This window comes from Gopherus evgoodei, chromosome 1 (genome assembly GCF_007399415.2).
Source record: "Gopherus evgoodei ecotype Sinaloan lineage chromosome 1, rGopEvg1_v1.p, whole genome shotgun sequence".
Taxonomy (NCBI): Eukaryota; Metazoa; Chordata; order Testudines; family Testudinidae; genus Gopherus; species Gopherus evgoodei.
Window position 1 is genome coordinate 343,396,798 of NC_044322.1, and position 26,154 is coordinate 343,422,951.

Below are 26,154 nucleotides of genomic sequence, written 5' to 3' on the forward strand. Positions count from 1 at the left end.
CCTTTCTATGAACATCACCACCTAGCACACTACTTAACTCCAGATTTGCTTAGGCTAGACAAGGCAGTGTTTAAGGCTTGCAAACGTGTGTTATCTAATCACAGCATAATCTCTACTTTTCCCTTAGCATAGATGCATGCCATTTAGCTGGTCACTGTACACCCTCGGGGAAGCCTACTCTGGGCAGTGGCCAGCCACAAAGTGTTAACCTGAATCTGCACTAGGAAAATGGCATGGTTGGGTAAAATGTTTTAGCTAAATCTTGACCACTTTGCCTAGTCTTGACCAGTGGCTTTCAACCTGTGGTCTATGGCCTAACATTTCCAAAGGGGTCCTCCCCTCCACTTGAAATTTTTTTAGGGGTCCACAAATGAGAAAAGGTTGAAAACCAATAGTTTAGTTTAGACGCACCCTCCGAGGTGTTAGTGTCAATGCCTAGTTGGGTCTGTTTTAAATACCATGAGGTTTTGGATGGTCTAATGTCATGCACCAAACAAGGAAACAGTTGCTGGGTTGTCTTGTTCTTGCAACAGTTAAAATGTTCATGCAGCAGTATTTTTTTTGGTAAACATCCATAAACAGCCTGCTTCATAACCACAGATGTACAGTGTATTTGAGGACTCCAGAAGCTCTTGTCCTCTACTGCCAGGCTCAGTAGCTGGAGGTAAGGGTTTTCTGGTAACTTCCAAATGTGAGGCAGCACATTTTTAGTACAACTGTATGTTGAACACTTGCAGCTTCCTGTCAACATTTGGGAGAAACTGCCTTTTTGCTGGACGTGATATAAAGAACTTGTACCAGTTCATTGCTACCACCTAACCTTTGTAAAACTAACAAGATGTTTAGAGACAAGGCAATGTGTTGCAAGCTCAGTGCATTCTAGCAATTTGTTGTAAAGCTTTTTCATTTGTTACAAAGCTTTTTAGTATAAATGGGGTTAAAAGCAAACACTTGTGAAACAGCCTGTTCCAGGGCATAAGAAAACAGGAAGACCATTTGGAATTTCTATTGATAAGGGAGAATTTAAGACACAGGATTTATCTTGCATTAAACAAAATGGTAATAGTTGCCTGAGGGTACATATTAATTACACAATATATCTTTTCTGAAAGAACTTTACTGCCTAACTTCATACATGATGAAATGAAGAGCAAAAGAGTGACAGAGATTGGGAAGGGGAAAGACAGCGGTCGCAGTAATAAAATGTGCAATTACTCACCAAAGGTGACATGATTGAAAGATGCTGGATTGATAGCCTTGGAAATTGAGGGCATCTATGTGTCTGAACTATACCTGTTCTGTAGTGGCTATACACCTTTCCCATACTGTCTTGCTAGCACGCGTCAACCCTGCAGAAAAGGGCTCAGAAAGTTGATCAGCTTTTATGGCCATTCAGTCCTTTGTACCCCTGCCGAAGACTGCTAACGAAGTATGCAGTTGTGTACACTTGATGTTAATGCTTGTCCACTGAGAACTGGACTGGGTCACCAACCCCTTTCACGAGCTACCAACAGCCATCACATGGAAAGAACTTAAATTACTGACTGGAGCTGAATTTGCAGTGAATTTGAAGCCCGTTAGAAGTGAGACTCCATACGTCCCTGTTTGTTGAGCATTTCAGCCCCTTGGCTTTTTTAAATGCCTAAGCAATTTATAAATAAGTTAATAGCAAACTTTTAAAACAGTTTTATTTAAGTATAATACTGCAGTATCTTTCATTATTACTCAAGAAAATTGGCGAAGTATAGCTCAGTGGTTTGAGCATTGGCCTACTAAACACAGGGTTGAGAGTTCAATCCTTGAGGGTGCCACTTAAGGATCTGGGGCAAAAATCAGTACTTGGTCCTGCGAGTGAAGGCAGGGGGGTGACTTGACCTTTTCGAGGTTCCTTCCAGTTCTAGGAGTTAGGTATATCTCTTATTATTATTATTTATTAAGGTTATATAATGGGAAATTAAGTTGTAACATACCTTATGTTTCCAAAGTATCCAGTTTGGATTACTCAGGTGAGTAATATGTATCAGTAATTATTTAACATTTTGTATTGATAAAGTTGTATATGAAGAGAATAAATTAAATTGTTAGTACTTGAAACAAATATATAAAAACAAAGGTCCTGTTTTTACACACAATTCCTCTTTGATAAAAATGGAGATACATAAAACCTGAATCAACAAGTGCACTTTAATACTGTTCCATAAGGCACCTGCTACTTTTAAAATAACGAGCATTCATTTTCAGAATAGTAAATATATGTCAAAAATTAGAGGCTGTTGCAAAAGGCTTTGATAAGACTTATTCAGTTTTGTTAAAGGGTTACCCTCTTTTGATAACCACACTACTTTAGTAAAGGTGTGACTAATAGGACCTTTGCCTTTACCATGCATGCTTCAGAGAAAAGTAACTACACTTCAAGTCTCTAAATATTAGATATTTTACAAAGCATTAGACAGCAAATTGTCTTCAAACATATTTTCCAAAGCAGTTTTTGGTGCTGTTAATGGATCGTGCCATGGGAGGGAAAGAACATATGTAGTAAATTTTAAGTTTATGGTCCAAGCAAGGGTGTAGGTTGAAGCTTGCATTATTCTTGCCTTGCTTTGGGTGTTAATGTATTGTAGGAATCTGAAAACGTGATCTCTCTTTAATTTGCACAGCAACAAAGCATACCTTTTCAGGCTTATCTCTGTAACTAAATTTTAAACAAACTATTACAAAATTCCTTCAAAGCAGCTAGTCTGTTAGGGAACCTATAATTTGGTTTGTTGATTTTAAAATGCTTTTTTTGCTCTTGCCCTGAGACCTTCTTTGCCATCCTTTAACCCAGAGCAACACAGTGTAAACAGTTTGAAAATAGTTGACATAATGGAAATGCTGTTATCCTTACCTAGTACACTGTGTAACTGTGCTAGAGTACTCTCAAGTAACTTAACTGAAATTACTGTGCTAGTTGACTTATATCATAGAGTCTGCTGTATTTATTACAATGCAATAAAAATTACCTTGCTTCAGTAATAGTATGAGCTGTGGTCAGGAAGTTGAAATCAGATTATACAAGTGTGATTTCCTCCCACTCCCCCCTTATGTTATATATGCATACATTTATATATAGCTGAGGCTTCATTACTTGTATAATGCCACATATTTTCAGGATTAAAACTAAACTACAGTTGTCAAATTCAGCAAACTGAGTTTTGTGATGTTGCTTTATTCTTAAAACTTATTTGCTAATTCACAGAATTCTGTAACCTACCGTGGCCTTGTCTACACCAGTATAATTATTCGTTGTTGGCATTGTGTGTCTGCAAAGGGTAAATTTTGAAGCAGTGCTGAACCTGGTATAGCTACAGTTGTAGTGAGGTCAAACCGTGATTCAGAAATCATGGCAATGTTGCTAGCTGTAGATATGCTAGTGTGTCTTCCTGGCAAAAATGCTAGTCAGTGGGATTCTACTGGAATACCATATCCTGACTCTGTTCATTTACATGAGCCTTTTCTTACAGGTTTTCACTGGCATTGCATGTCAGTTGAGTGATGCTGCTGTTGGAAAAATGATGCTTCTGTTTACAGGACCATATGCAAGTAGCATAGAGAAATAGTCACAGGAAAAAGGGTTGCAGAACGCATAAAGAAGGGTGACTTAAGTAGTCCAGTTCTTGATAGCACTACCATATGTAAAACTGCTCTTTGGTATGACTAAATCCTGTCCTGTTAGAGCTATGCAGATCTCTTAATCTCTTGTTACCTAGTGAATTGTGTTTTCTTTTGCAGAGAAGGGTAGGCTATGAGCAGTGGGAAATAATTGTCTCCAGTGTATGTTTTTCATTTAATACGTTTTCTGCTGTCCTGGCAGGCACCTGTATTTTACCTGTTCCTCGTGGAACAAAGGTTCTCAAACTGTGGTCTGTGGATCACCAGTGGTTTGCGAGCTCCATTCAGGTGATCCGCGGATGGTTCCTTCTCAGGTGCACGCCTGGGCGGCACCTGGACAGACCCCCTCCTTCCCAGTCCCAGTTCGGGGGGCTGCCGCAGTGGGGGAGAGAAGGCATATCCCTCATATTAGAAAGGTAAAGCTATTAATATTAAAATATGAGTTGTGTGCTTTTATTCGTAGAACAAAACAAATTAAGTGGGTTTTTTTTTGGTTTTTTTTTTTTTAAATTTTTATATAGCGTTTTTATCCAAAGTGCTTTACAATAGTTAGCTAACAGTGCAAACAACATTGGGAAAGATCATTAAGTGGTTTGCTGAGACCCTCAGCAATTTTCAAGTGGTCAGCGGGGAAAAAAGTGAGAACCACTGTCTGGAAAAATGAACTTGGGACCCAACAAAAGAAGGGATTTACCTCTTAATTGGCTTCCCTTTATGCTTTTCCCACAGCACCACAAAGTAGGCTCCTATTTTATTTTTAAAAAAAAATAGCCTGTGCTGTAATTGTAATTCTTCATAGTCAGAGGTGGCACACCTTTTCAGAAAGGAATAGTGCTAGGCAACTTCAGGGACATAACCAATATGAGGTGGATTTTCTTTGTTTTTGAGTTAGCCATGCCTTATGCTACTTAGGTTGGAAATGAGGAGATTACATAGTACTTTTACTGTTTGAAGTGGATATTCACCCACAAAAGCTTATGCTCCAGTACGTTTGTTAGTCTATAACCGGGGTCAGCAACCTTTCAGAAGTGGTGTGCCGAGTCTTCATTTATTCATGTTAGTTTAAGGTTTTGCGTGCCGGTAATACATTTTAACGTTTTATAGACTTAGAGAGAGAGACCTTCTAAAACTATTGTTGTATGTAAAGTAAACACGTTTTTTAAAATGTTCAAGAAGCTTCATTTAAAATTAAATTAAAATGCAGATCTTATCAGTTGAGTGCAGTGGTTCTTAACCTGGGGTGCATGCACCACCTGGGGCAGGGCCAGTGCAAGGATGTTTTGCACCCTAAGCCCCTCCTTGCCCCCTGAACACCGCTGGATGGTGCACCGCCCCCCTGCGAGCCTTCCCGCCCCTGCCCTGAGTCCACTTACTGGCTTTGTAGCGGCCCAAGCCTGGCAGCAGCTCGGCAGGGAGGATCCGCCTTCCGGAGAGCCAGAGCATCCCGCTTGCAGCAGCAGCAGCAAGCCCCAGCCATGGAGGAGCCGATGCAGTGAAGGGGGGCAGCAGCCCTGCAAAGGCAGCAGTGCCGCTAGAGGGGAGCAGCCGTAAACCCCCCCCCACCCAGGCTGTGGCCTGGCACCCCCCAGGGGGCTCCTGCAGGCTGCAGTGGATGTATGTGGGTGCCAGCCCCCATGCGCCCCTCCTGGCTTCCTCCCCCTTGCCTAAGGTTACCGTATTTCAACAATCAAAAAGAGAGGAGAGCCCTACCCTAGCCCCCTCCCCCACTTCCCACCCCAACTGCCCCCGTCAGAACCCCCAACCCCCTGCTTTGTCCCTTGACTACCCCCTCCTGAGATACGCCCCCCACCCTAACTGCCCCAGCCCTTATCCACACCCCTGCCCCATACAGACCCCCGGGACTCTCACGCCCCATCCAACCACTCCCCGCCCCCTGACAGGACCCCCAGAACTCCTGACCCATCCAATGCTCCCCCTATTCCCTGACTGCCCCTCCCAGGACTCCACTTACTATGCCCATGCCGGTCAGATACTGGCTCCATGTGGAGGCAAAACTCCATGTGGAGTGCTGAGGCAGATAGAGGTGGGGAGCTGCGGGAGGGGTAGCGGCGGTGGCTCTCAGTTCCGGGAACCACAGAACCTGAGCGTGATGAGAGGGGAGCCGGGGGGGGGTGCTTCCTGGGCTGCGGCCCGGTGCCCTCCCCCTGGGGTGGAGGGGCTCCTGCAGTGGATGCATGTGGGCAGCGGTCCCTGTGCACCCCTCAGCTCCCTCCCTTCACTGCACCCTGGCTCTGCAACTCCCTGAAGTGTGAGCTGCTGCTGCTGCCGCCCCTCCCACAGCAGGCTCAGGGCCCTGCGCCTCTCACTCCCAGGAGCCGCAGAACTTGAGCATGGTGAGGGGGAAACCGGGGGACGTGCCTGCTGCTGGTCTGGGGTCCTGGTCCCTCCTGCCGGCTGAGTGAACGGAACCCCAGGCTGGCAGGATGCTGAGCAGGGCAGGCGTCCGGGACCCGGCCGGCAAAATTGGCTTGTGTGCCACAGGTTGCGGACCCCTGGTCTATAAGGTGCCACAGGACTCTGCCTATATAAATAGTAAAAAGCAACAATGTGCTCGTCAATCAGATATGCCCCATTTATTTTCTATTTTGGGGGCAGGACTTGAAGAATTTGTCCAAGAATTAGGCCTACATGCCAACCTGAATTAAAGTGGTGTTCCATGTCCTGCCTGCACCCTTGCCTGAACACCTGCTGGTTGTGTGATACCACTGTTCGGATGCAAAGACCCATAGTCTACTGCTGGTTGAATTCTGAGACCCTGATTAATCCTGCTTCCTCCAAAACACCAAGTCAGTTTATGCTGATTAGCCATAGCACAGATTAAATCCTCTAATGTTGGGCTGCCCTAGTGAAATGACATTGCCTCCAGTATATTAATGATGGACAGCCCCTAAAATCATTTATGCTGGTCCTCACACTGTGCTGTCTACTGTGGCGGTGGAGGCTAAAGCTCTGCTTTCCTGGACTGGTGTCTGGCCTCCTCACAATAAGGAGCAGCAGGCTGAGGAGCAGGGAGGACCTGACTAATTTGAAGACTAAGAGTGGTGTTCACACCCATCTGTCACTCTAGCGGAGGACTCTGGTGTGTGGATTATGGGTACCACCACCCTTGCAATGACTCATTGCTGGAATTTTGACAGCAACAGCCCCTCCCTCCTGAATCTTTTGCTGTGGGACATAAGGCCCCAATACACACATACACGCACCTCTGCTTATGTGGAGGGGATCCCCTCAATTCCAGTAGGGAAATGACAGTCGCCATGTGTACAGACTCTTCCCCAGCCAATCTACTCCCAACAACGGAAGTCACCACATTACTGCCAAGGGCTGCAGTAACATTGGAGCTGTTTCTTTTGCTGATTTAGGGAGATGTCACTGCATTGGTTATATTGGGCTTTACATTTCCTTTAGCCATGAAGGCTAGAAGTATTGTTTTGCAATTTTGAATTATTCAGAGGCTAATAGCCCTAGCTGGGAAAGATTCCTGTTTACCCCAAGTAGGGGCATTTTCAAGCACTGTCAGGAGCTAGTGTTAATGTGACACAGCCAATTTCAAAATTAGAGTTTTGTCTATATCTCTTTACCTATGCCACGAATTTTGACAAGACTTCTAGTAGTTTCCCAAAGCAAAAGATGAAAAGTGCTTCATAAGAAAATGACTCTGGAAACCATAAAAATTGATAGGGGATCTAGGTACAAATATGATGCCTGAAACTACCTTGAACTTTTTTTTTAATTGACTAGATTTTGGTTGATACAATACCTTAAAGTTTGTTTCCTCCATATTTGAAAAAGTGGTAAACATGCTGCCTGAAGGCAGAGTGAGATTTTTTTTTTTTAAATACTGTCGGTAAAGGGGTAGCTGAATACAGTACACTGAGTCCTTTTCGCATATTTGAAATAGCGGTACAGAGTAAAGCTTATGGTGGGAAAAGCAGTCTTATGAAGCTTATGCTGGAAGAGAGATACTTTTTTAGGTATCTCTGTGTGTATGTGTGTTCTGATGCTTTGGGTAGGTTGTGAAGAAATAACTTTTGCAAAGGTAGGACACTGACATAGTTTTAGATTCTTGATGAAGGCAACCTGATAGATGGAAGCAAACTTTGATTTCCGTATTGGTTTTTCTGCATGGTTGTTAGAAAAGTCACATTGTCTTGCACTGTGCATCTACACTGAACTTCTTAAAATCCCCTTTTGTTGCACTACAACAGTATACATCTGTGTGTGACAAAATGGTGGGATCCATAGCATAGACTAAGAGCTGGTATTTTACCACCATGTTATCAAAAGCTGCTCAAAGCAAGTCTAGTCAAAACAATGGTAACTGCTTGAACCCTATCTGTTAACTCTCCCAGCATTTTGGTCACCCCTAGAATTTCACAGGTGGTTAAGCAACAGGGGAATACTTGCTGCAAACTGCTAGTGTAGACAAGGCCATAGTGACATGTCACTATTGCTTATGTAAGCATCTGCTGAATACTTGCCCTTATGATGGAGGCTCAGGAAGGAGGCATAATGGGTCAGTTGATTCTAAGTAAATATTCAGTTTTTTAAATGATGTTCTTTAAGCCTAGATAGGCAGCATATGGAAAACATGCTAAAATATTTCTGCACATACACTGCGAAAGAGAAGTTTGTATGAATATGTATCTTGTGTGGTATTGAGCAATGTGCCTCTATTGCAGGTTTTTAGTGGGAATTGGATAACCAATAAATAAAATAAGATGGCTGCAAAAGTGACAGATTCTGCTCTCTCAGACTGACTGAATTGTTGACTTACTGTAGTGGCAGTCCATATATTAACTTAAGACTTAATAAATAAATAAAGCCAAACAGACCCCAAGGTTTTTCTGAAGCAACTTTGAAGGATGCAGTTGAGTAGAATTTCAACAATTCACAATGCTGAGTTTCAGCCATTATGAAAGCAGGAAGTGTATTTCTAACACTCAATTGTTCCAGTCAAAAGAACACCCCCTCCACTGCCATATGTGGTAAGGGTTTGTCACTGTCCCGCAAACCACTTCTGTGATACAGTGAATAAGCAGAATTAGTCTATGCAGCATTTCTAACTAGAATGGAACTTAGTTTTACAGACCCTTTAGAATGATTTGTCTTAATTTTAAAGAACTGCGTGCTAATTTCCAATTGCCTTTTAAAAATATACTTGTCAAAAATTATGTGAGTTGTATAGTGTATATAAATGAAAGGCTTGTAACACCAGAACTGCCAGTAGAGTGCACGTGAGTGTTGTGCAAGGTGCATGCTGTCTGTGAAAGCACAGACTTTTGAGCTGTAATATCTCTGCTATTTCATCTCTGAAATTTTCAGGGAAGTAATTTGGCAGTTTTACTAATTTGTCCCAAAAATACATGCTGCTGTGTATTGTGAACAGTTGTTTTAATTAGCATAAAGCCTATTCCTCTGATAGCTCTTCCTGAATGTCTTGCCATCAACTTAAACTTGGTCCAAACTGACCCTTTCCTCTCACTGCCCACATCCTCCTATGTTTGTTTCCTCTGGCCTGTAATCTGGAAATCCTCCAACTCCCACCTCCCGTACATAACACATTCAGGCTATATCCTAATTTTGTTATGTTCTGACAAAGCTTTTCCAAGACCTTACGTTTTCTTTCTGGCTCTACAGCTAAATCTTTAGTGCAGGTTCTATCTCCCATCTTGACTACTGCAACATCCTCCTCTTTTTGGTCTCAGACACCCTAATCTTCCCCTTTATAGTCCATTCAAAACTCAGCAGCTAAGATTCTCTTTTAACCCTGCTTTTCTGACTGCTACCCCCATATTTGAGTCCCTGCACTGGATTCTTCTTTTCCAAAGCATTAAATAGAAGTTTTTCCTTGCCTTCAAAGGCTTTCATAACTCTGCCCCTCCTTGTTTATCTGTTGTTGGTTTTTATGTGTATTCATCCACATCACAGAAGTCCATCTTGGGACTACTGCATTAGTTCACTTCTCATGTCATTGCGCTCTCTACCAGTCTGTCCCATATACACTGAAGGCCTTTCTTCTTCGAGCGATTGCTCATATTGTTTCCAATTAAGTGTGCATGCGCCGCGTGCACAGTCATCGGAAAGTTTTTCCCTTAGCAGCATCTGTCAGGTCAGCTGTGGAGCTTCCTGGAGTGGTGTCTTCATGGCACTCGATATGACTCTGCCGACCCAGTGACTCTTCGGGTCCTTCTTATCACCAGTGACGGTCATTGGAACTGTGGCATCTTGCTTGGCAAGCTCTCCACATTCCCCTACCTTCTGATTCGGACTGTTTGTATTTTGTAGTTGATTAGTTTTTAGTTAGTTCTTAGTTATAGTAGTTAGTTAACTGTTGGGCTGGGGGGTTTACCCTCCACACCAACTGTGTTCTCCTTGGGGGACATACATCCTTACGTCTCAGGGGTTCAAGTCCTGCAACAAGCCTTTGCCAATGTTGCTTAGTGTCTGGGGGAAGCACACCAAGCAGACAAGTGCAGGATTTGTAAAGGGTTTCGCCCCAGAACAAAAAAGGAGGGAGCTTTTCGCCTCAAGCAGCTCCTTATGGAGGCAGCACTTAAACTGCAATCTACATCAGCACGGCAGGACCCAGAACCAAGCTCATTGGTGCACAGCGCCCCAGTGGCAGTGGTAAAAGCAGCACTGCAGATGAACTCTGGGAGAGACCCGCAGCACTGGCACAGAAGCAACACCGGAAGCAGGGGAGAAGTGGATCTCCAACTCAGAGACCCACCCCTTTGGAGCCGGCCACATCCCAGAGAGGAGCATCCAGGGCTGGATACTTTTGGAGTCGGCACTGTCAACTTTGGCCCCACAAGAGGGACTGTTTAGTCTGGTGCCATTGGACTCTCCAAGCCAGGTCATCGAGGAGGTGGAATTGCCATCCACACTGGACACCTTTGAGGCCATGAGGGATCCCATTGGCATGAAGGCACTGTGGTCTCCTTTGAGCCAAGACTGCAGTACCGCAATGTGTGGTACCGTCTCGAGGCAAACTGGTGATGCACCATACCTCAGCGATGCCACTTGCAATCGCAGTGCTGATCCTCATGCTGATCCCTGTTGCGCAGCAAGTGCTGCCCCCGGCACCAGTCATCCTGGCACCGTTCAACATTCCCCCACAGATCCTAATTGCAGCGCCGCTCCCCAGCCTCATGCAGACAGAGTCTAGATACTCAAGAGCAGGTCTGGCACCAGTTGGGCCAAGGAAAGCCTGAGGTGGGGGCAGGGCCAAGGTCTGCACAGTGGTAGGGACCAGGGCAGTGGCCATTTTTGACCCTGTGGGCGTACGACCAGGCCCAGGGCACCCACTCCAAGGGTTCCCATTCAGCAACCTCTGAATTGCGGGTGCCGGAGGCACCAGCCAGTAGCCCCACCCCTAGGGGTGCCAAGGAGGTGCCAGTCACTCTACGTCCTCTGGAACCAACCTCAGTTCCTGAGCCTGACCCAGGTGAGCTTCGTCTCCCCTGGAGATGAAGAGGTCAGGAGGACTCTGTTTCCTGATTAGCCTCCTTGTCATCCTCCCCGAACAAGGAGGTTGCAGGCACCTCAGTCTCTGGGCCGCCTCCCCATAGACAGCTGTGCCCCCCAGGACCTCCTTCACAAGTTGGTATGAAATATGGGCTTGCAGGCCAAGGAGGTGGTAGAATTAGAGGACTAGATGGTCAACATCCTGGCCCTGGAAGGCCCATTGAGCGTGGCTTTACTTGTCATCAAGACTATAGAGGCCAATGCTAAGACCATTTGGCAGACCCCAGCCTTCCTCCCTTCCACCATAAAGGGTGTGGAGAGGAAGTATTTTGTCCCATCTAAGGGGTATGAATACCTCTTCACACACCTGCAGCCTTGCTCATTGGTGGTGGCTGCTGTAAACTAGAAGGAGCAGCAGGGACAACAGGCCTCTGAGCATAAGTCCAGGGATGCCAAGCCCCTAGATTTATTTGGGCGCAAAGTATATTCTACAGGGAGAGTGCAACTCAGGATAGCCAACCAGCAGGCAATTTTGAGTAGAGACAACTTCAACACCTGGAACTTGATGTTCAAGTTTAAGGAGCTAGTGCCAACAGAGTCCAGGGAGGAGTTTGGAGCGATAGCAGAGGAGGGCAGGGTGGTGGCACAGACTTCTTTACAAGTGTCACTGTATGCTGCAGACTCAACAGCATGCACTTTGTCCTCCAGTATTGCCATGAGGTGTAGTTCATGACTGTAGGCCTCTGGACTCCTGCTCGAGGTTCAGCAGACCATGCAGGACCTGCCTTTAATGGGGCAGTTCTGTTTGCAGAGCAGACTGACTCTAGGCTGCATAGCCTAAAGGACTCCAGGACTACAATGAAATCCTTCAGTATGTACACCCCGGCAACCCAGCGTAAACATATCAAACCGCAGCAGCAGCACTCCTATCCTGCTTGACTGAGGCAGGATTTTTATAGGAGAAGGAGCAGGAATGGCAGATGAAAGCCTTCAAACCCCGCTCCTGGGCAGGGCCAAGGCCCGACTAAGCCATCGTTGGGTTCAAAGCAGGCCTTTTGAAGGTGCACCTGAGGATGGCGCACCAGCCTCAATTCCGGATCCTTCCCCAACTTCCTTGAATCGTCTGCCCTACTTCTACTGTGCTTGGTCCCAAATTACTTCAGACCGCTGGGTTCTTCGTACAGTAGAAGTGGGATATTCTCTCCAATTCTGCTCCTACCCTCCCTCTCACCCCCATTTCCCCGTCCGTCTTCAGGGGCCCTTCTCACAAGTATCTCCTTATCCAGGAGGTGCAGGCACTCCTCGCCATGGGAGTGGTGGAGGAGGTTCCTCGAGAGCTAAGAGGGAAAGGGATTCTATTCCCGATACCTTCTAAACCCAAAGCCAAGGGGGATCTCGGACCTATTCTAGATCTACGAGACCTCAACAAATTCATGGTAAGGCTGAAGTTCTACATGGTCTCCTTGGGCACCATTATTCCCTCTGTAGATCTGGGAGACTGGTACACCACTCTCAACATGAAAGACTCCTACTTCCATATAGCTATTCGGCCTGCACAAAGGCGATTCCTGTGCTTCGTGGTAGACCGCAAACATTATTAATTCATGGTCTTTCCATTCAGCCTCTCAACTGCCCCCAAGCGTTCACTAAGTGTATGTCGATCGTGGCTGCTTTCCTCCGTTGGAGGCAGGTGCAGGTATACCCCTATTTCGACCACTGGCTGCTCAGGGGCCACACCAGGGGCAGGTAGAGTCTCAAGTCCGGTTGGTCAGATCCACATTCAAGAGACTGGGTCTCCTTAACTTGAAGTCAACCTTGGCACCAACCCAAAGAATAAAATTCATTGGGGTGGTGTTACTCTGTTCAGGCAAGAGCACTTTTGCCAGAGTCCCGATTCCAATCCACGGAGGACATCATTCAAGGCCTCAGGCAATACCCGACCACTATAGCAAGGGAATGCCTGAGTCTCCTCAGCCACATGGCAGCCTGCACTTACATGACCCGATATGCCAGACTGAGGCTCCAGCCTCTACAGGCATGGCTCACTTTGGCCTATCTCCCAGGATGCAACAGCCTGAATTTAGTGGTCACTGTGCCAGGGAAGGTACTCAGTGGTGACTCAACCCTTAGACAGTGTGCAAAGGAGTCCCCTTCAACAGTCCTCAGGCTTCCTTGTCCCTAGTAATAGATTCATCAGCTCTGGGAGGGGCTGCGCAGTTGGGAGACCTCCAAACAAAGGTTATTTTGGTTGCAGGATGAGCTCTCCCTCCATATCAACATCAAGGAGCTGAGGGCTGTTTGACTAGCATGCCAGACCTTTCAGGCCCAACTACAATGTCAGTGCGTAGCAGTTCTAACTGACACCACCACTGCCATGATGTACATCAACAAGCAGGATGGAGCCCAGTCCTCTCCCCTATGTCGGGAAGCCCTACCTCTGTGGGAGTTCTGCATAGCCCACTCCATTCACTTGGAGGTATCCCATCTACCAGGAGTTCAGAACGCACTGACAGACCACCTCAGCAGGTTCTTCCACAATCACAGGTGGTCCATCCAGACAGATGTCATACACCTCATCTTCCAAAGGTGGCCGTTTCCCCGGGTTGATCTGTTCGCCATTCATCAGCAGCAGAAAGTTTCCAGTTTCCTGCTCCTTCCAGAGACTCAGCCAGGGCTCAATCATGGATGCATTCCTGCTGCCCTGGGGAAGCTGCCTGCTCTTTGGCTTTCCCCTGTTCCCTCTCATGCACAAGGTCCTACTCACGGTCTGCAGGGATAGGGCAGAGATAAGTCTGGTAGCACCAGTGTGGCCTCAACAACATGGGTACACCACAGTCTTAGAACTGTCATTGGATGCCCCGGTCATGTTGCCTCTCCTCCCTGACCTGATCATTCAGGACCACGATCGTCTTCATCCCCTGACCAGCAGTCCCTCCACCTCATGGCTTGGAAGCTTCATGGTTGAACCCCAAGGAGCTTCTGTGCTCAGAACAAGTAAGGGTGGTCCTACTCAGCAGCAAGAAGCCCTCCACTAAAGCCACACATCTGGCAAAGTGGAAAAAATTTACGTGTTCATGTGTTGAGCATTGTACACCCCCTCTTCGGACACCTGTACCTCTCATCTTAGAGTACCTTCTACACCTGAAACAGCAAGGCCTGGCAGTGTCCTCCATAAAGGTACACCTTGCTGCTATTTCGGCCTTCCACCCAGGAGCATCTGGACGCTCCATCTTCGCCAACCCTATGGTTGGTCAGTTTCTCAAGGGTCTGGAACGCCTGCATCCCCAGATCAGACAGCCTGTTCCCTTGTGGGACCGTAACCTGGTCCTCTTCAGGCTAATGGGGGTCCCCATTTGACTTGCTGGCAACTTGCTCCCTTCTTTGTCGTGGAAGGTAGCCTTTCTGGTCACGATTACATCAGCAGGGAGGGTGTCTGAGGTAAAGGACTTACTTCAGACCCACCTTATATGGTTTTCCACAGGGATAAAATGCAACTCAGACCTCACCTGCCCTTTCTTCCTAAGATTGTGTCATACTTCCACACTAGTAAGGACACGTTCCTGCCTGTTTTTTTATCCTAAGCTTCATCCCAGTAGCAGTGACCAGAGGCTGCACTCCCTGTATGTTCAGCAAGCACTAGCCTTTTACATCGAGCACACTAAGCCATTCAGGAAGTTGAACCAGTTATTCATAGTGGTGGCAGACTGGATGAAAGGTCTCCCGGTCTCATCTCAAAGAATATCTTCCTGGATCACGTCATGCATCCACACGTGCTACGAGCTGGTCAGAATACCAGCCCTGGATCTTTTGATGAACTCCACGAGGGCTCAGGCCTCATCAGCGGCATTCCTAGCCTAGGTCCTGATACAAGAAATGTGCAGGGCAGCAACTTGGTCCTCGGTATATATGTTCACCTCTCATTACACCATCATCCGGCATGCCAGAGATGATGCAGCTTTCGGCAGAGTGGTGCTTCAATCAGCGATTCCATCACTCTGACCTCACCGCCTAGGTAAGGCTTGAGTGTCACCTAATTGGAATCAATAGGAGCAATCACTTGTCCCACTTCTGAAGTGATCAAGTTAGCTAGTGATGAAGTAAGTTTGAGGGAGTAAAAGATGATGATGATAAAATGGTTATTCACCTTCTCGTAACTGTTGTTCTTCAAGATGTGCTGTTTATATCCATTCCAAACCCGCCTGCCTTCCCTTTTGTCAAAGTAGCTGGCAAGAAGGAACTGAGGAGGCGCCGGGGCGGCAGGGTCATATATTGAGCACCGTGAAGGCTCCACTCCAGGGCGCTTCACAGCTGACCTGACAGGTGCTACTGGGGGAAAACTGTCCGACTGTGCAGGAGGCCTGCACACACCTAATTGGATGGGTATGAGCAACACTTCTGGAAGAACAACAGTTACGAGAAGGTGAGTAACCATTTTTTCAATATCCTTTCCTCCCTCAAATACTTCCTCAGACTCACTTCATCACTAACTAACTTGATCAATTCAGAAGTGGGACAGCATTTAGGATTCTTTTTGAAACGTAACAAGTATATATTTTTGACGCTTTTATTTGTACCATCCTTGCCGCCCTTGTGTGTCTTAGACTGAGAGTTCTTTGGGGCAGGGACAGTCTTCATACATTTGGACAGTGCCTAGTACATTGTCTGTGTTTAATATAGAAATTAATTCCACTTTTGAATTAATTAAATCATATCCGTGAATCCAAATTGCAAGAGGGGTGGGCACTGACCTGCTGCGTAGTCCTAGTACTTTTCCATCAGCTGGCAATTTAAATATGTGGTTTTTCTGCAGATTGTATTAAGAATGGATGCATAACACATTTGATTTATCACCAAAAAACAGTATTTGAGAACTTACTGAGGAATGGAGGTTGTTAGGAACAGAGATATTGTTAAGCAAGGCCAATAGTTCATAGGGTTCAGTTTACTGCTTCTGTCATTGGGCTATACTGACAGAGAGCTTATTTTCTCTCTAGTTTTATAGTTGGCTATAAAACAATTTTGCCATGGGGGGATTGATTCCCCCCAACCCCCACCTGTAGTATCAGTTTCTGGAAAATGAAACTATAGTACAGTGGTTTTCAATCTGTGGCCACAGATTGAAAAGATTTCCAAACGGGTCTGCACCTTCATTCAAAAACTTGTAGGAGTCCACAGATGAAAAAAGATTGAAAACCACTATATTAAACCATGCAGTCCACTTTGCCAATCCAAGATCATTCCACGTTGTACATATACTAGTGGTTTTATCTTGTCTAGCTTTATATAAGCAAAACAAAGATGATTCCCTTACTTTCTTTGGGAAACTATACCATAGTCTAATACATCTCTCTCTGTTATTCCTAAAGTATATGACTTCCTTATGCCAAGTAAGTTTTTGCTTAAGTGTTTAAATAATTTAAATATTTACATATTTATGTTGTCCTTTATTTGGCACTTTTTATTAATATTAACTATTCTTTCTGGAAGATCTTTTAATGTTTTAGGCGCAAGTATAAAAAGGCATGGTCCCTGCCCCCCAAAAATCACAAAGGTGCAAGTGTTGGCCACAGTTTGAAAATTTTGTGTTTAATTACTCTGCTTTTGTGTGGTTTTTATGCTTAGGCTCTGTAGATTATCTCCCAGCTAAGCCTTAACCTAGCCATTATAAGTTGATTAGTAGTAGTCAAGTTGTATGTGTATCTTGCTGTTTTAAGCTTTCCTTTTATATGTTGATCCTTCTATTTCTAGTGTTCAGAACCAAACACAGTATTCTAGTTGCAACTTCAGTATAGCTGTACTGAAGGGATTATTACTTACTCTGAAATGATTGCAAACTCATGTCTACCTAGCTGTCTGCTGAACATTCATCTACATGAGGAAAGCTTGTGCTTACCTGTAGTGAAAACTGTATGTAGATAGGACGCAAGGTTAACTTAAACTTAAGTCTCCTTTTCCTTCACTCTGCTTGGAGTTGAGGGCAAAACTTATCTATTAAAGTCCATTTATGTTATCTCTTTTGCTTTCTCTTCATCCATTAACTTTGTAATTTTTTCATAGTAATAACTGACCAAGTATTCTCTAGTTGTTTAATAATGTCGTAAAAGCATCCTGCTTGGTTAATAACTTAGATTAATAATTAAATCACATGGTGTTTTTAATGTGTGCTGCAAAGAGTCACAGGAGACACATTTAAAGCGCCATTTTCAGCTTCTGAACCTCAGTCTAAGTATGCCTACCATAGAGTGTTTGATCAAAACCAGCTGATAGATTGTTACTTCATTTTACTACTTCATGATGTGTAAAGAAGACACAAGGTTTGTCAAAACATTTTCTCCATTTTTTGTCTTTGAAATAGCAGGACTATCAAGTCAGGTTTTCCAGGGTTTTGCTGGAAGACTTGCAGTTCTCAAATGCTGTTTGTAGTCTTTCTCAGACTTATAATTGAAGGAGCAGATCATTGAATCTAAACTAACTCTTTGCGTTTTAGTCATTTCTTAATCAGATATTAATAAAAACTATTGAGTTTTAAGCAGTCTGAATAAAAATTGCTTCCCCTTTAGTCAGGTTCTACTTGTTTGGTACTTGTGAAGTCATTCTACCAGTTTCGCAGTTGATAATCTTCGTCTCTAAGGCGCCACAAATATTTCTGTTCTTCCTGGAGATTTGAATTTCCAAGGATTTTAAAAACAACAACAACAAAAACCCACAGAAAACCCTCTAATACTTCAGGTCATCTTTACACATCATAGAGAAGCACAAAATCCCAGCATGTGTTCAACTCTTATCCTTTGCAGGTTACCTTTAGGGGGGAAAAGTTAAATATCTGGTTTTGGGCCAATTAATCTCCTTGCATTAATGGTTCAACTTTCTCTCAACTAGATTTTCCTCTGGATATATGTATGTAATCTCTTTGTTTCCCTGGGTAACACTGACTTGGTTGTATTTACCACCATGCTCTTACCTGGAAATCTTAACTGATTTATTTTTGTTAGCTTTCCTCTATTTTACTTAAAGTGCTTTTTAAATTTTGATCTCTGATCAATCCCTTGTGAAGCAATATTGTTGTGGGGTTTTTTCCTCTTAAGAGAAACTGTAGTCCATTGCCTTTTCTTCCTGGCCGTAACATCTCATTTTTAAGGGGTTTAAAGTAGAACTTTGTTTGCAGCATTTAATGTTCCAGATATTTTAATTGTTTGAGTACAGTTGTTACTCAGGAGAGATTGAAAGAGGAAGGGTGAGTTATGAATAAGACTAAATTTAGTCACGGGTAATTTTAGTCAAAGTCATGAACAGGTCACGAGCAATAAACAAAAATTCACAGCCCATGACCGGTCCATGACTTGTACTATATAACCCTGACTAAATCTTGCCACAGGTGCTCGTGGGGGTGGGGGGAGGCAACATGTGGTCCAGGACTCCTGCTGATGCTGGATGGGGCGGGGGGTTGGTGGGCCTGGCAGGCTCCCTGGAAGTGGTGACATGTCCCCCTCTCAGCTCCTAGCTCTGCATGCTGCCCCTGCCCCAGGCGCCGACTCCGCAGCTCCCACTAGCTAGGAGCTGCAGGGGTGGTGCCTGCAGATGGAGGCAGTGCGCAGAGCTAAGAGCTGAGAGGGAGGGACATGTCACCATTTCCAGGGAGCCTCCCAAGGTAAGCGCCGCCTAGAGCCCTCACCCCTTCCTGTGCCCCAGCCCTGATCCCCCTCCCACACCTGAACTCCTGCTGCTGCTGCTGCTGCAGGGAGAGGGGGTCGTGGTCCGAGACTGTCCCACCTGCAGTTGGTGTGGCTGGCCCAGCGTTGCCCAAGCTCCAGGCCAGCTGCAGCAGCCACTGCAGAAGTCCTGGAGGTCCCAGAAAGTTAGAGTTCATGACTTCTGTGACACACTTGTAGCCTTAATTATGAATAGATTTGTTTTTGAAGTACAGTGTGAAGTACAATACTGATGTACTTCATTTGCTCAAAGCTTTCATTATGTTGAGATGTTAATGTTGCTTAAACTTTAACATCTTTATTTCAGAGGTTAAGAAGATTATCATCCAAATATAGAACTGAAAAAATCTATCCAACAGTCACTGGAGAGAAAGAAGAAAATGTTAAAAAGAACAGATATAAGGACATATTGCCATGTAAGTTTTTTGATTCTTCTAATACAGAACAAAGAAAAATGTTAATGTACCTTCCCAGTTTGACTATTTGCATTCTGTTGTACAGTTAAGTTAAATGGAAATTGTTCTCTGCATAAAGGTTTGCTGTCGAGACTCTCTTAATCGGCCTTTAAAGTGAAGTGTTGCCCTGGTATATATGGTTATTTCAGCCTCCTAGTTTCTATTTTAAAATTACTTTACTTTGCAAAACAAACTTGCAGTGAATAGTGGACTTTGGTCTCTAGGCCTGTCAAACCAACACGTTTCACATCACAAGCACCAAATTAATTCAGTCTTGAAATTTAATTCAGGTTTGGGTGTCTAATATTGATTTCCCCATCCCTTCCCTTAAGGGATCAGAAATTACTTATTTGGGGTGGGAAGTGAAGGCATACCAATGTAAACTGTGGATATGGCTTTGTTTGTGGTATGACAGATACTACTTATATACAGGCTAAATTTAAACCCTTGACAAAGATTTTGGGGGAAATTTTCAGTCGCTGGTGAGTCTTTTGTATATTGGTAGTGTCCAGTTAGGATTAGTGCCCCATTGTATTGGACACTATATAAATACATAGGAAAACCTGGTCCCTGGCAGAAGAGCTTATGGGATGGAATGACAAAAGTATCATAAAATCATACTTTTACATAGGTTCAGTGTAAACGCTTTCAGCAATTCATTCATTTGTTGCTCTAACATAAGCAAGTGGCAAAGAGCTCAGATAGAAAAACCATATCTTGAGAACAGAGTGGCCATTAATCCAGTCCCAGGAGGTTTGAGAAGTGCAGGGATTTATTTCATACTTTGCTGTTCCAGAAATGATGCTAGGTCTGCAACCAGTTCTGAATTCAAAAAAAGTTGTCATCTTCAGTCTCAGCTTTAAGCATGGAATCCTTAAAGTCCATTATTCAATCAGTGCACCTGAGTACATTTTATGTTCTCTGAATCTTGTATACCAGGGGTCGTCGACCTTTCAGAAGCGGTGTGCCGAGTCTTCATCTATTCACTCTAATTTAAGGTTTCGCATGCCAGTAATACCTTTTAATGTTTTTTAGAAGGTCTCTCTATAAGTCTGTATATTATATAACTAAACTAGTGTTGTATTGCAAAATAAACCAGGTTTTCAAAATGTTTAAGCTTTATTTAAAATTTAAATTAAAATGTTGTTGATTTTACGCCGCCAGCCCGCTGCTGGTCTGTGGTTCTGTTCACCTAGACCAGCAGCGGGCTGAGCGAGGCCTGCGGCCGGGACCCCAGACCGGCAGTGAACTGAGTGGCTTAGCTCACTGCTGCTCAGGGGTTCCATCCGCCAGCTCCTGCCAGCCAGGATCCCGGCTGCTGGATCCGCTCAGCCTGCTGCCAATTTGGGGTCCCGGCCCTGCCCACATACAGTGGGTACCTACCTTCTCCCTGGTTCTGGCCATTCTCTTCCTCTCTCTGCTCTGTGCTGAGGGTGGGTGTACACTGAACACAAGGGTTGGGCCGGAAGCTAAAATGTGGGAGGGGTGTGGGGCACTTACCTGGGCAGTTCCCATTTGATGTGAGGGGTGCAGGTGGGAATGTGGGGGGGGGGGAGGGGTTGCAGGAGCTCCCGTTTGGTGCTCCGGATGGGGATGTGGGCAGGTGCACTGGAGGGGCAGAGGGCTGGAGTCAGGGCTGGGGGCTGGGTATGTGTGGGGGTGCAGGTGCCAGGGCAGAGGGAGGGCTGGGTATGTGGGGGGGTGCCAGATTCAAGGCTGTGTGTGTGTGTGTGTGTGTGTGTGGCGGGGGGGGGAGATGGAGTCAAGCAGAGGGCTCGGTGTGTATGAGGGAGGTACAGGACTCAGGGCAGGTGCCTGGGAGGTGTGTGGAGGTGCAGGGATTAGGGCATAGGGCAGTGTGTGTGTGTGTGTGTGTGTGTGTGTGTGTGTGTGGTCAGGGCTCTGGGGAGAGGGCTGGGTGACTGCCCCCCTAAGAACTCTCAACCCCCCTGCTCCTTGTCCCCTGACTAGACCCTACCCCTTACATGTCCCCTGACTGCCCTGACCCTTATCCACACCCCTGCCCCCAGCCAGACCCCTGGGACTCCCATGCCTATCCAGCCATTCCCCACCCCCTGACAGGACCTTCAGAACTTCCATTCCCCCCCCCCCCCGCTCCCTGCCTGCCCCAATCCCTCTCCACACCCCTGCCTCCTAACAGCCCCCCTGAACTCCCAACTCATCCAACCCCTCCCAGCTCCTTGTTCCCTGACCGCCATCCCCCCCCCACACACACACACCATAACTGCCCCCTAAGACCCTCCTTGCTCCCTGTCCCCTGACTGCCCCGCCCCCCACCCCATGACAAACCCTGGGACTCCCAATGCCCCATCCAACACCCCCTCCTCTCTGACTGCTCCCTCCAGAGACCCTCGCCCTTCACCACCACCACCCTGGGATCCTACCCCCCATCCAACCCACCCTGCTCCCTGTCCCTTGACTGCCCCCACTTCTTACCCAACCTCCCCGGCCCTGGACCCCCTTACCATGAGGCTCCACGCTGCCCTGCAAGAGCACACAGCCCTGCTCTTTGGAGCGCTGCGTGTGCGGCGCCAGAGCTCCAGTTGAGCTGAGAGCATTTCTGCCTCCCTGCAGAGCCAAACACTGCCCTGTGGAACATACAGGGCAGCATAGCTCCAGGGGAGGGGGGAGCGTTTCTGCCTCCCCGCAGAGCCAAATACTGCTCTGCGGGAGTGCGCAACCCCGACCCCCAGAGCGCTGTGCACGTAGCAGCAGGGCTCCAGGGGAAGGGAGAAGGTGAGGGAGGGGCCGGCAGCTTGCTGTGCTAAGCCCAGCGCTCCGGCCTGGGAGTGGGGCCATTTGCCCACCCTGTGCGCATGGCTATGCTTCTGCTCCCTGCCCCCCGCGGGGGGAGCGGCAGGCAGAGGAGAGCGGGCCGGGCTGGGCAGGATTTTAATGGCATGCTGGAGTCTGGACAGGCTCCAGTGTACCATTAAAAATCGGCTTGCGTGCCATCGGTTACTGACCCCTGTTGTATACTTCCATGCTTCATCCCTACAGTTTGCCATCCTGGGGCAGAACTTTCAGCAACAAGTCCTGCCTTTTGAACTGGCTACATCCACAAGTACAATTACCAAGATTATGATGATGTTGGCTGCAGCACTGAAAGAAAAGGCAGGTGTCCATCCTTACCTGGATGACTGACTGGTTGGAGCTAATTTGTAAACACAGCCAGGCCGGCAGTGTCAGAGGCTTGCAGTTTCCCAATAAGCAGCGAGTAGGTAATAAACCAGAAGAGTTCTGTCAGTGTCTAGCAGGAGCTGGTAGGTCCTGGAGCAAGATTAAAAGCCCTAATAAGCAGCCTCTACAAAATAAAATGACAAACTTCAGGGCTAGGGCAAAGCTTTGATTCTTCATCAGAAGAACAGTGTGGAGTTGCTGCAGACACTAGGATCAGTGGTGGAAAGTCAAGCTGTAGTGCCCTTAGTCTACTTCCCCAGTAGTCCATCTGAAATATTTCTGGTGCAGTAGAAAGTTGGGATACCACAGATTTTATATCTGAAGATATCTAAAAAGGTGTGGCATTATCTGAAGCAGTCATTCCTTTGAGGATAGCAACTCTCTGACCACTTCTGGAGTGGAAGGTGTTGAACACAGATGCCAACCTACAGGGTTAGGATGCTCATTTAGGGAAAGCAATAGTCCAGGGCTAATGAACAGAGAATGAATGAAAGTGATTTATAAACAGGCCGGAGACCAATGCAGTGAGGGTCTTTGTATTGAGTTTTCAGAACAAGTGACAGTTGTCTAGAAGAGTTTCAGTTGGAGTAGTGCTATGATTGATAGATGATGATGTAGATTAACCACCAGGGAGGCACAAGAAGTTTCTAAGACCCTTGACCTCTTGATGTCATGGGCAGAAGGAAATCTTTCCAGTCTGTCAGTGGCTGACAGATAGTGCGGCCTCCAAGAGTCTGCAGCTCCCCACCTGGATCTGAAATAGTCCAAAATTTGATGACCTTCCACACATGCTGAAAAGACATCTTTGATAGGAACTTATGGAGAAGGCTAAACATATGCTTCCTATAACAATAAAGAGGTGGAAAGAAGCCTTGTTAGATATCTGGTTGGTCAGTTGGTGCACTGTTGAATGATCATTTTAACATCGCTTAGATTTAATTTTGGTGGTAATGGTGTGCGTGGACAGTTAGAGCCTTTGTCTTTTTAGTTATTTAAATATAAATGTACTAGAAAAAATACCCATATTAGTTCTGTGGAACACAGCTGTATGCAGGGGAGTTGAGAACTGAATTAAGTGTTCAACAGCTGTATGAAAAGTGTAGCAGACCTCAGGTGAACTTGGTGGCATTCAGGAAAATCAGAAGTCTAGAAGTACAATTCCTGCTCAGTTGAGGTCTGAAAATATTTTCATATATTCAAGAGGTCCTCCAGTGAACTACGGGAAAAAAGATTTTATGTTGGTATCAAAGTGAAAGCCAGAGAACTTTTTTGGGAAAAACTCTTATGGATCTTTTTGTCATAAAGGAGAATAAGACACAATATATTTTTATAAAGCATTTGCCAGTCTTTAAATTCTGCAGAAACTGCTTTTGCCACCAGAGAGAAGTATATGACATACCTGTTACTATATTCCATTCTAGTTCCAGCCTAAACAAATCAGTGCATGTTTTATTTTAGGCTGCTTACACAGCTTTTAATACTCTACCTTAAATTCTGTTTTAATTTAAAATGTTGAACATGGATTATCCAGAGGGACCAATTTTTAAACTTTAAACTGGAACCATAAATGTATATTAATATCCAGGGTTTGGTGTATTCTGTAATCATAGAATTTGCTGCAGAATTCACCCTCTCCTACAGAATTGTACTCTAGAATCTCAGCTCTCATTTAAAAAAAAAAAGAAAAGGCTTCTGGAATTGTAAGGGTTACAGAGAATCTGGAAAACAAAGATAAACCAGTGCAGTGTGTTCCTTCTGGAGTTCCCGACAGCCTGAAACAGCAGCTCCAAGAGATGTGAACTGCCCCCTTATTTGAGTGATGCTCCGTTAACTCAGCAATTCTGCAGCTGTGATGTTTACCGTTTTCCCCAAAATGTTACATTTCAACATTTCTCCCAGAGACTTTGCCATTGTCTGCTATGATAAAACTGGATGGGGTTTGGCTAGACTACAACTTTATTACTAAATGTTAGGTAGTACCTGACAGATAAGTGTACAGTGTGGGTAATTCCATAATCAGTTACATATACCTTAAGGCTGACAAGTGGACCTAGTCTCCCTGAATAATTCTGGTGCCTCTTAGACTGTCTGGGTGAGAAATTAACAATCCCCCATTCCATCTGTGAATTTGGCCCCCTCCCTATTCATATAGCTCCTAGCCTTGTCAGCCCAAGGGGGCTTCACAGTTTCCTGCCACACCCTGTATTGCAACACGTCTGACCAAATAATTTTTACTCCTGGAAAAGTTCCAGGATCTGCCCCAAGACCCTCTTTGCTTTGATCATTAAGTCCACCTCTTTACACATTCCCAAATCATTGTGGTTCACTTTGGGGAAAAATCATATCTGGTGCCTGCTCACGGGCCACCCCAGTGTACAGAAGAGACAACAGCTGGTCCCATAACATGCATGGTCCCATAACAACTGCTCTGAATAAAGCACCGGCATTGGCCACTGTTGGAAGACAGGATACTGGGCTAGATGGACCATTGGTCTGACCCAATATGACTATTATGTTCTTATACCCCCTCCTCTCATGCCAGCTTAGGGCTGCTTTACCACTGAGGTCTAGCTGCAACCTCCAGGCAACTTGGAAGCCTGTCTGTGCATTCAGTAAACAATATTGTGCCTGCAGATCCACACCAATGTCTGTGTGACTCATTTTCCAACATCTGGAATACACGGGAAAATTAACACTGATTCCCCACCTGGGGTCTCACGTACATTCTGTATGCTTCAGAGTGTTAGCACCTAATTGCCTGAGTTGCATTAGCTCTCAGACCCAGCTGGGCTCCTGCTGTTGCTGCCCCAATCCTGAATGAGTGAACTAAACTCATGTGCTGGAAGCCCCAGCTTCATCAGACCCCACCTTAAAACTGGTACATTGTGAGGGGACTCCCATCACCATGAATGGGCCTATCCCTCCCTGGCCTTATTGCCACATATACCCTCAGTCTCCACAGGGCAGTTCCCGGCTCATCACCCTCCTGCAGAATAATGGATTCACCCCACCTCCTTGATCTATCTTTGACCTGCTGAAACTATCTTTGACTCCCTCAAAGTTAGTATGACCAATCGTCCCTCCCAGTGTATATCCCTCAATTCCATAGCCCTGCCAGAAGAGTCCCTATAGAACCCAGGTGCTAGTTCATTGATCCTAAAAGTTCCAAAATGTGCTAACGGAAATGCCACCATGAATAAACCTGATGTGTGGGCTTTACATTTCATACCAGATCCTTAAGCACAGTAATAGTGATGGGATGGCATGTATGTTCCTTAGGGCTAGTGCCTTGAAGTTTCTAGCAGGATGGTCTCAAAACTAACAACACACTACAAGCATCTGAGTAACCATTCAGCCTATTGACCAACATAAGGACCAGTAGGTGAGTGGAGATGGTTGATGATGCAAGTTGCCGAGCTGCTAATGACACCATGTACTGCTGCACTCATTCTTCCATTATGGACCATGTGGGTAACGTGCTCTCTTGCTCCTGAAATTGAACAAAATCATTAAGACTTCTTTTGTAGCTCTGCAATGTTCACAGAGCCACTTATCTCTGCAGTACAATGACAGTTGTCATACATGAAGGTTCCGTAGTGCTAGCAGCATCCATTCTGGTTCCTTGCTGACTACCAGAATCTGTCCAT

General features: G+C 45.6%; 1 protein-coding gene across 3 annotated transcripts in view; it reads left to right on the forward strand.

Annotated features, from left to right (window-relative positions):
* Positions 1-26,154, forward strand: part of PTPN12 (protein tyrosine phosphatase non-receptor type 12) — a 166,057-nt gene that overhangs the window by 42,212 nt on the left and 97,691 nt on the right. For all 3 annotated transcript variants that reach the window (XM_030557090.1, XM_030557178.1, XM_030556997.1), the window contains one exon: positions 19,159-19,267. In XM_030557090.1, coding sequence (XP_030412950.1) covers positions 19,159-19,267 — 109 coding nt within the window. The remainder of the gene's footprint in view (positions 1-19,158; positions 19,268-26,154) is intronic.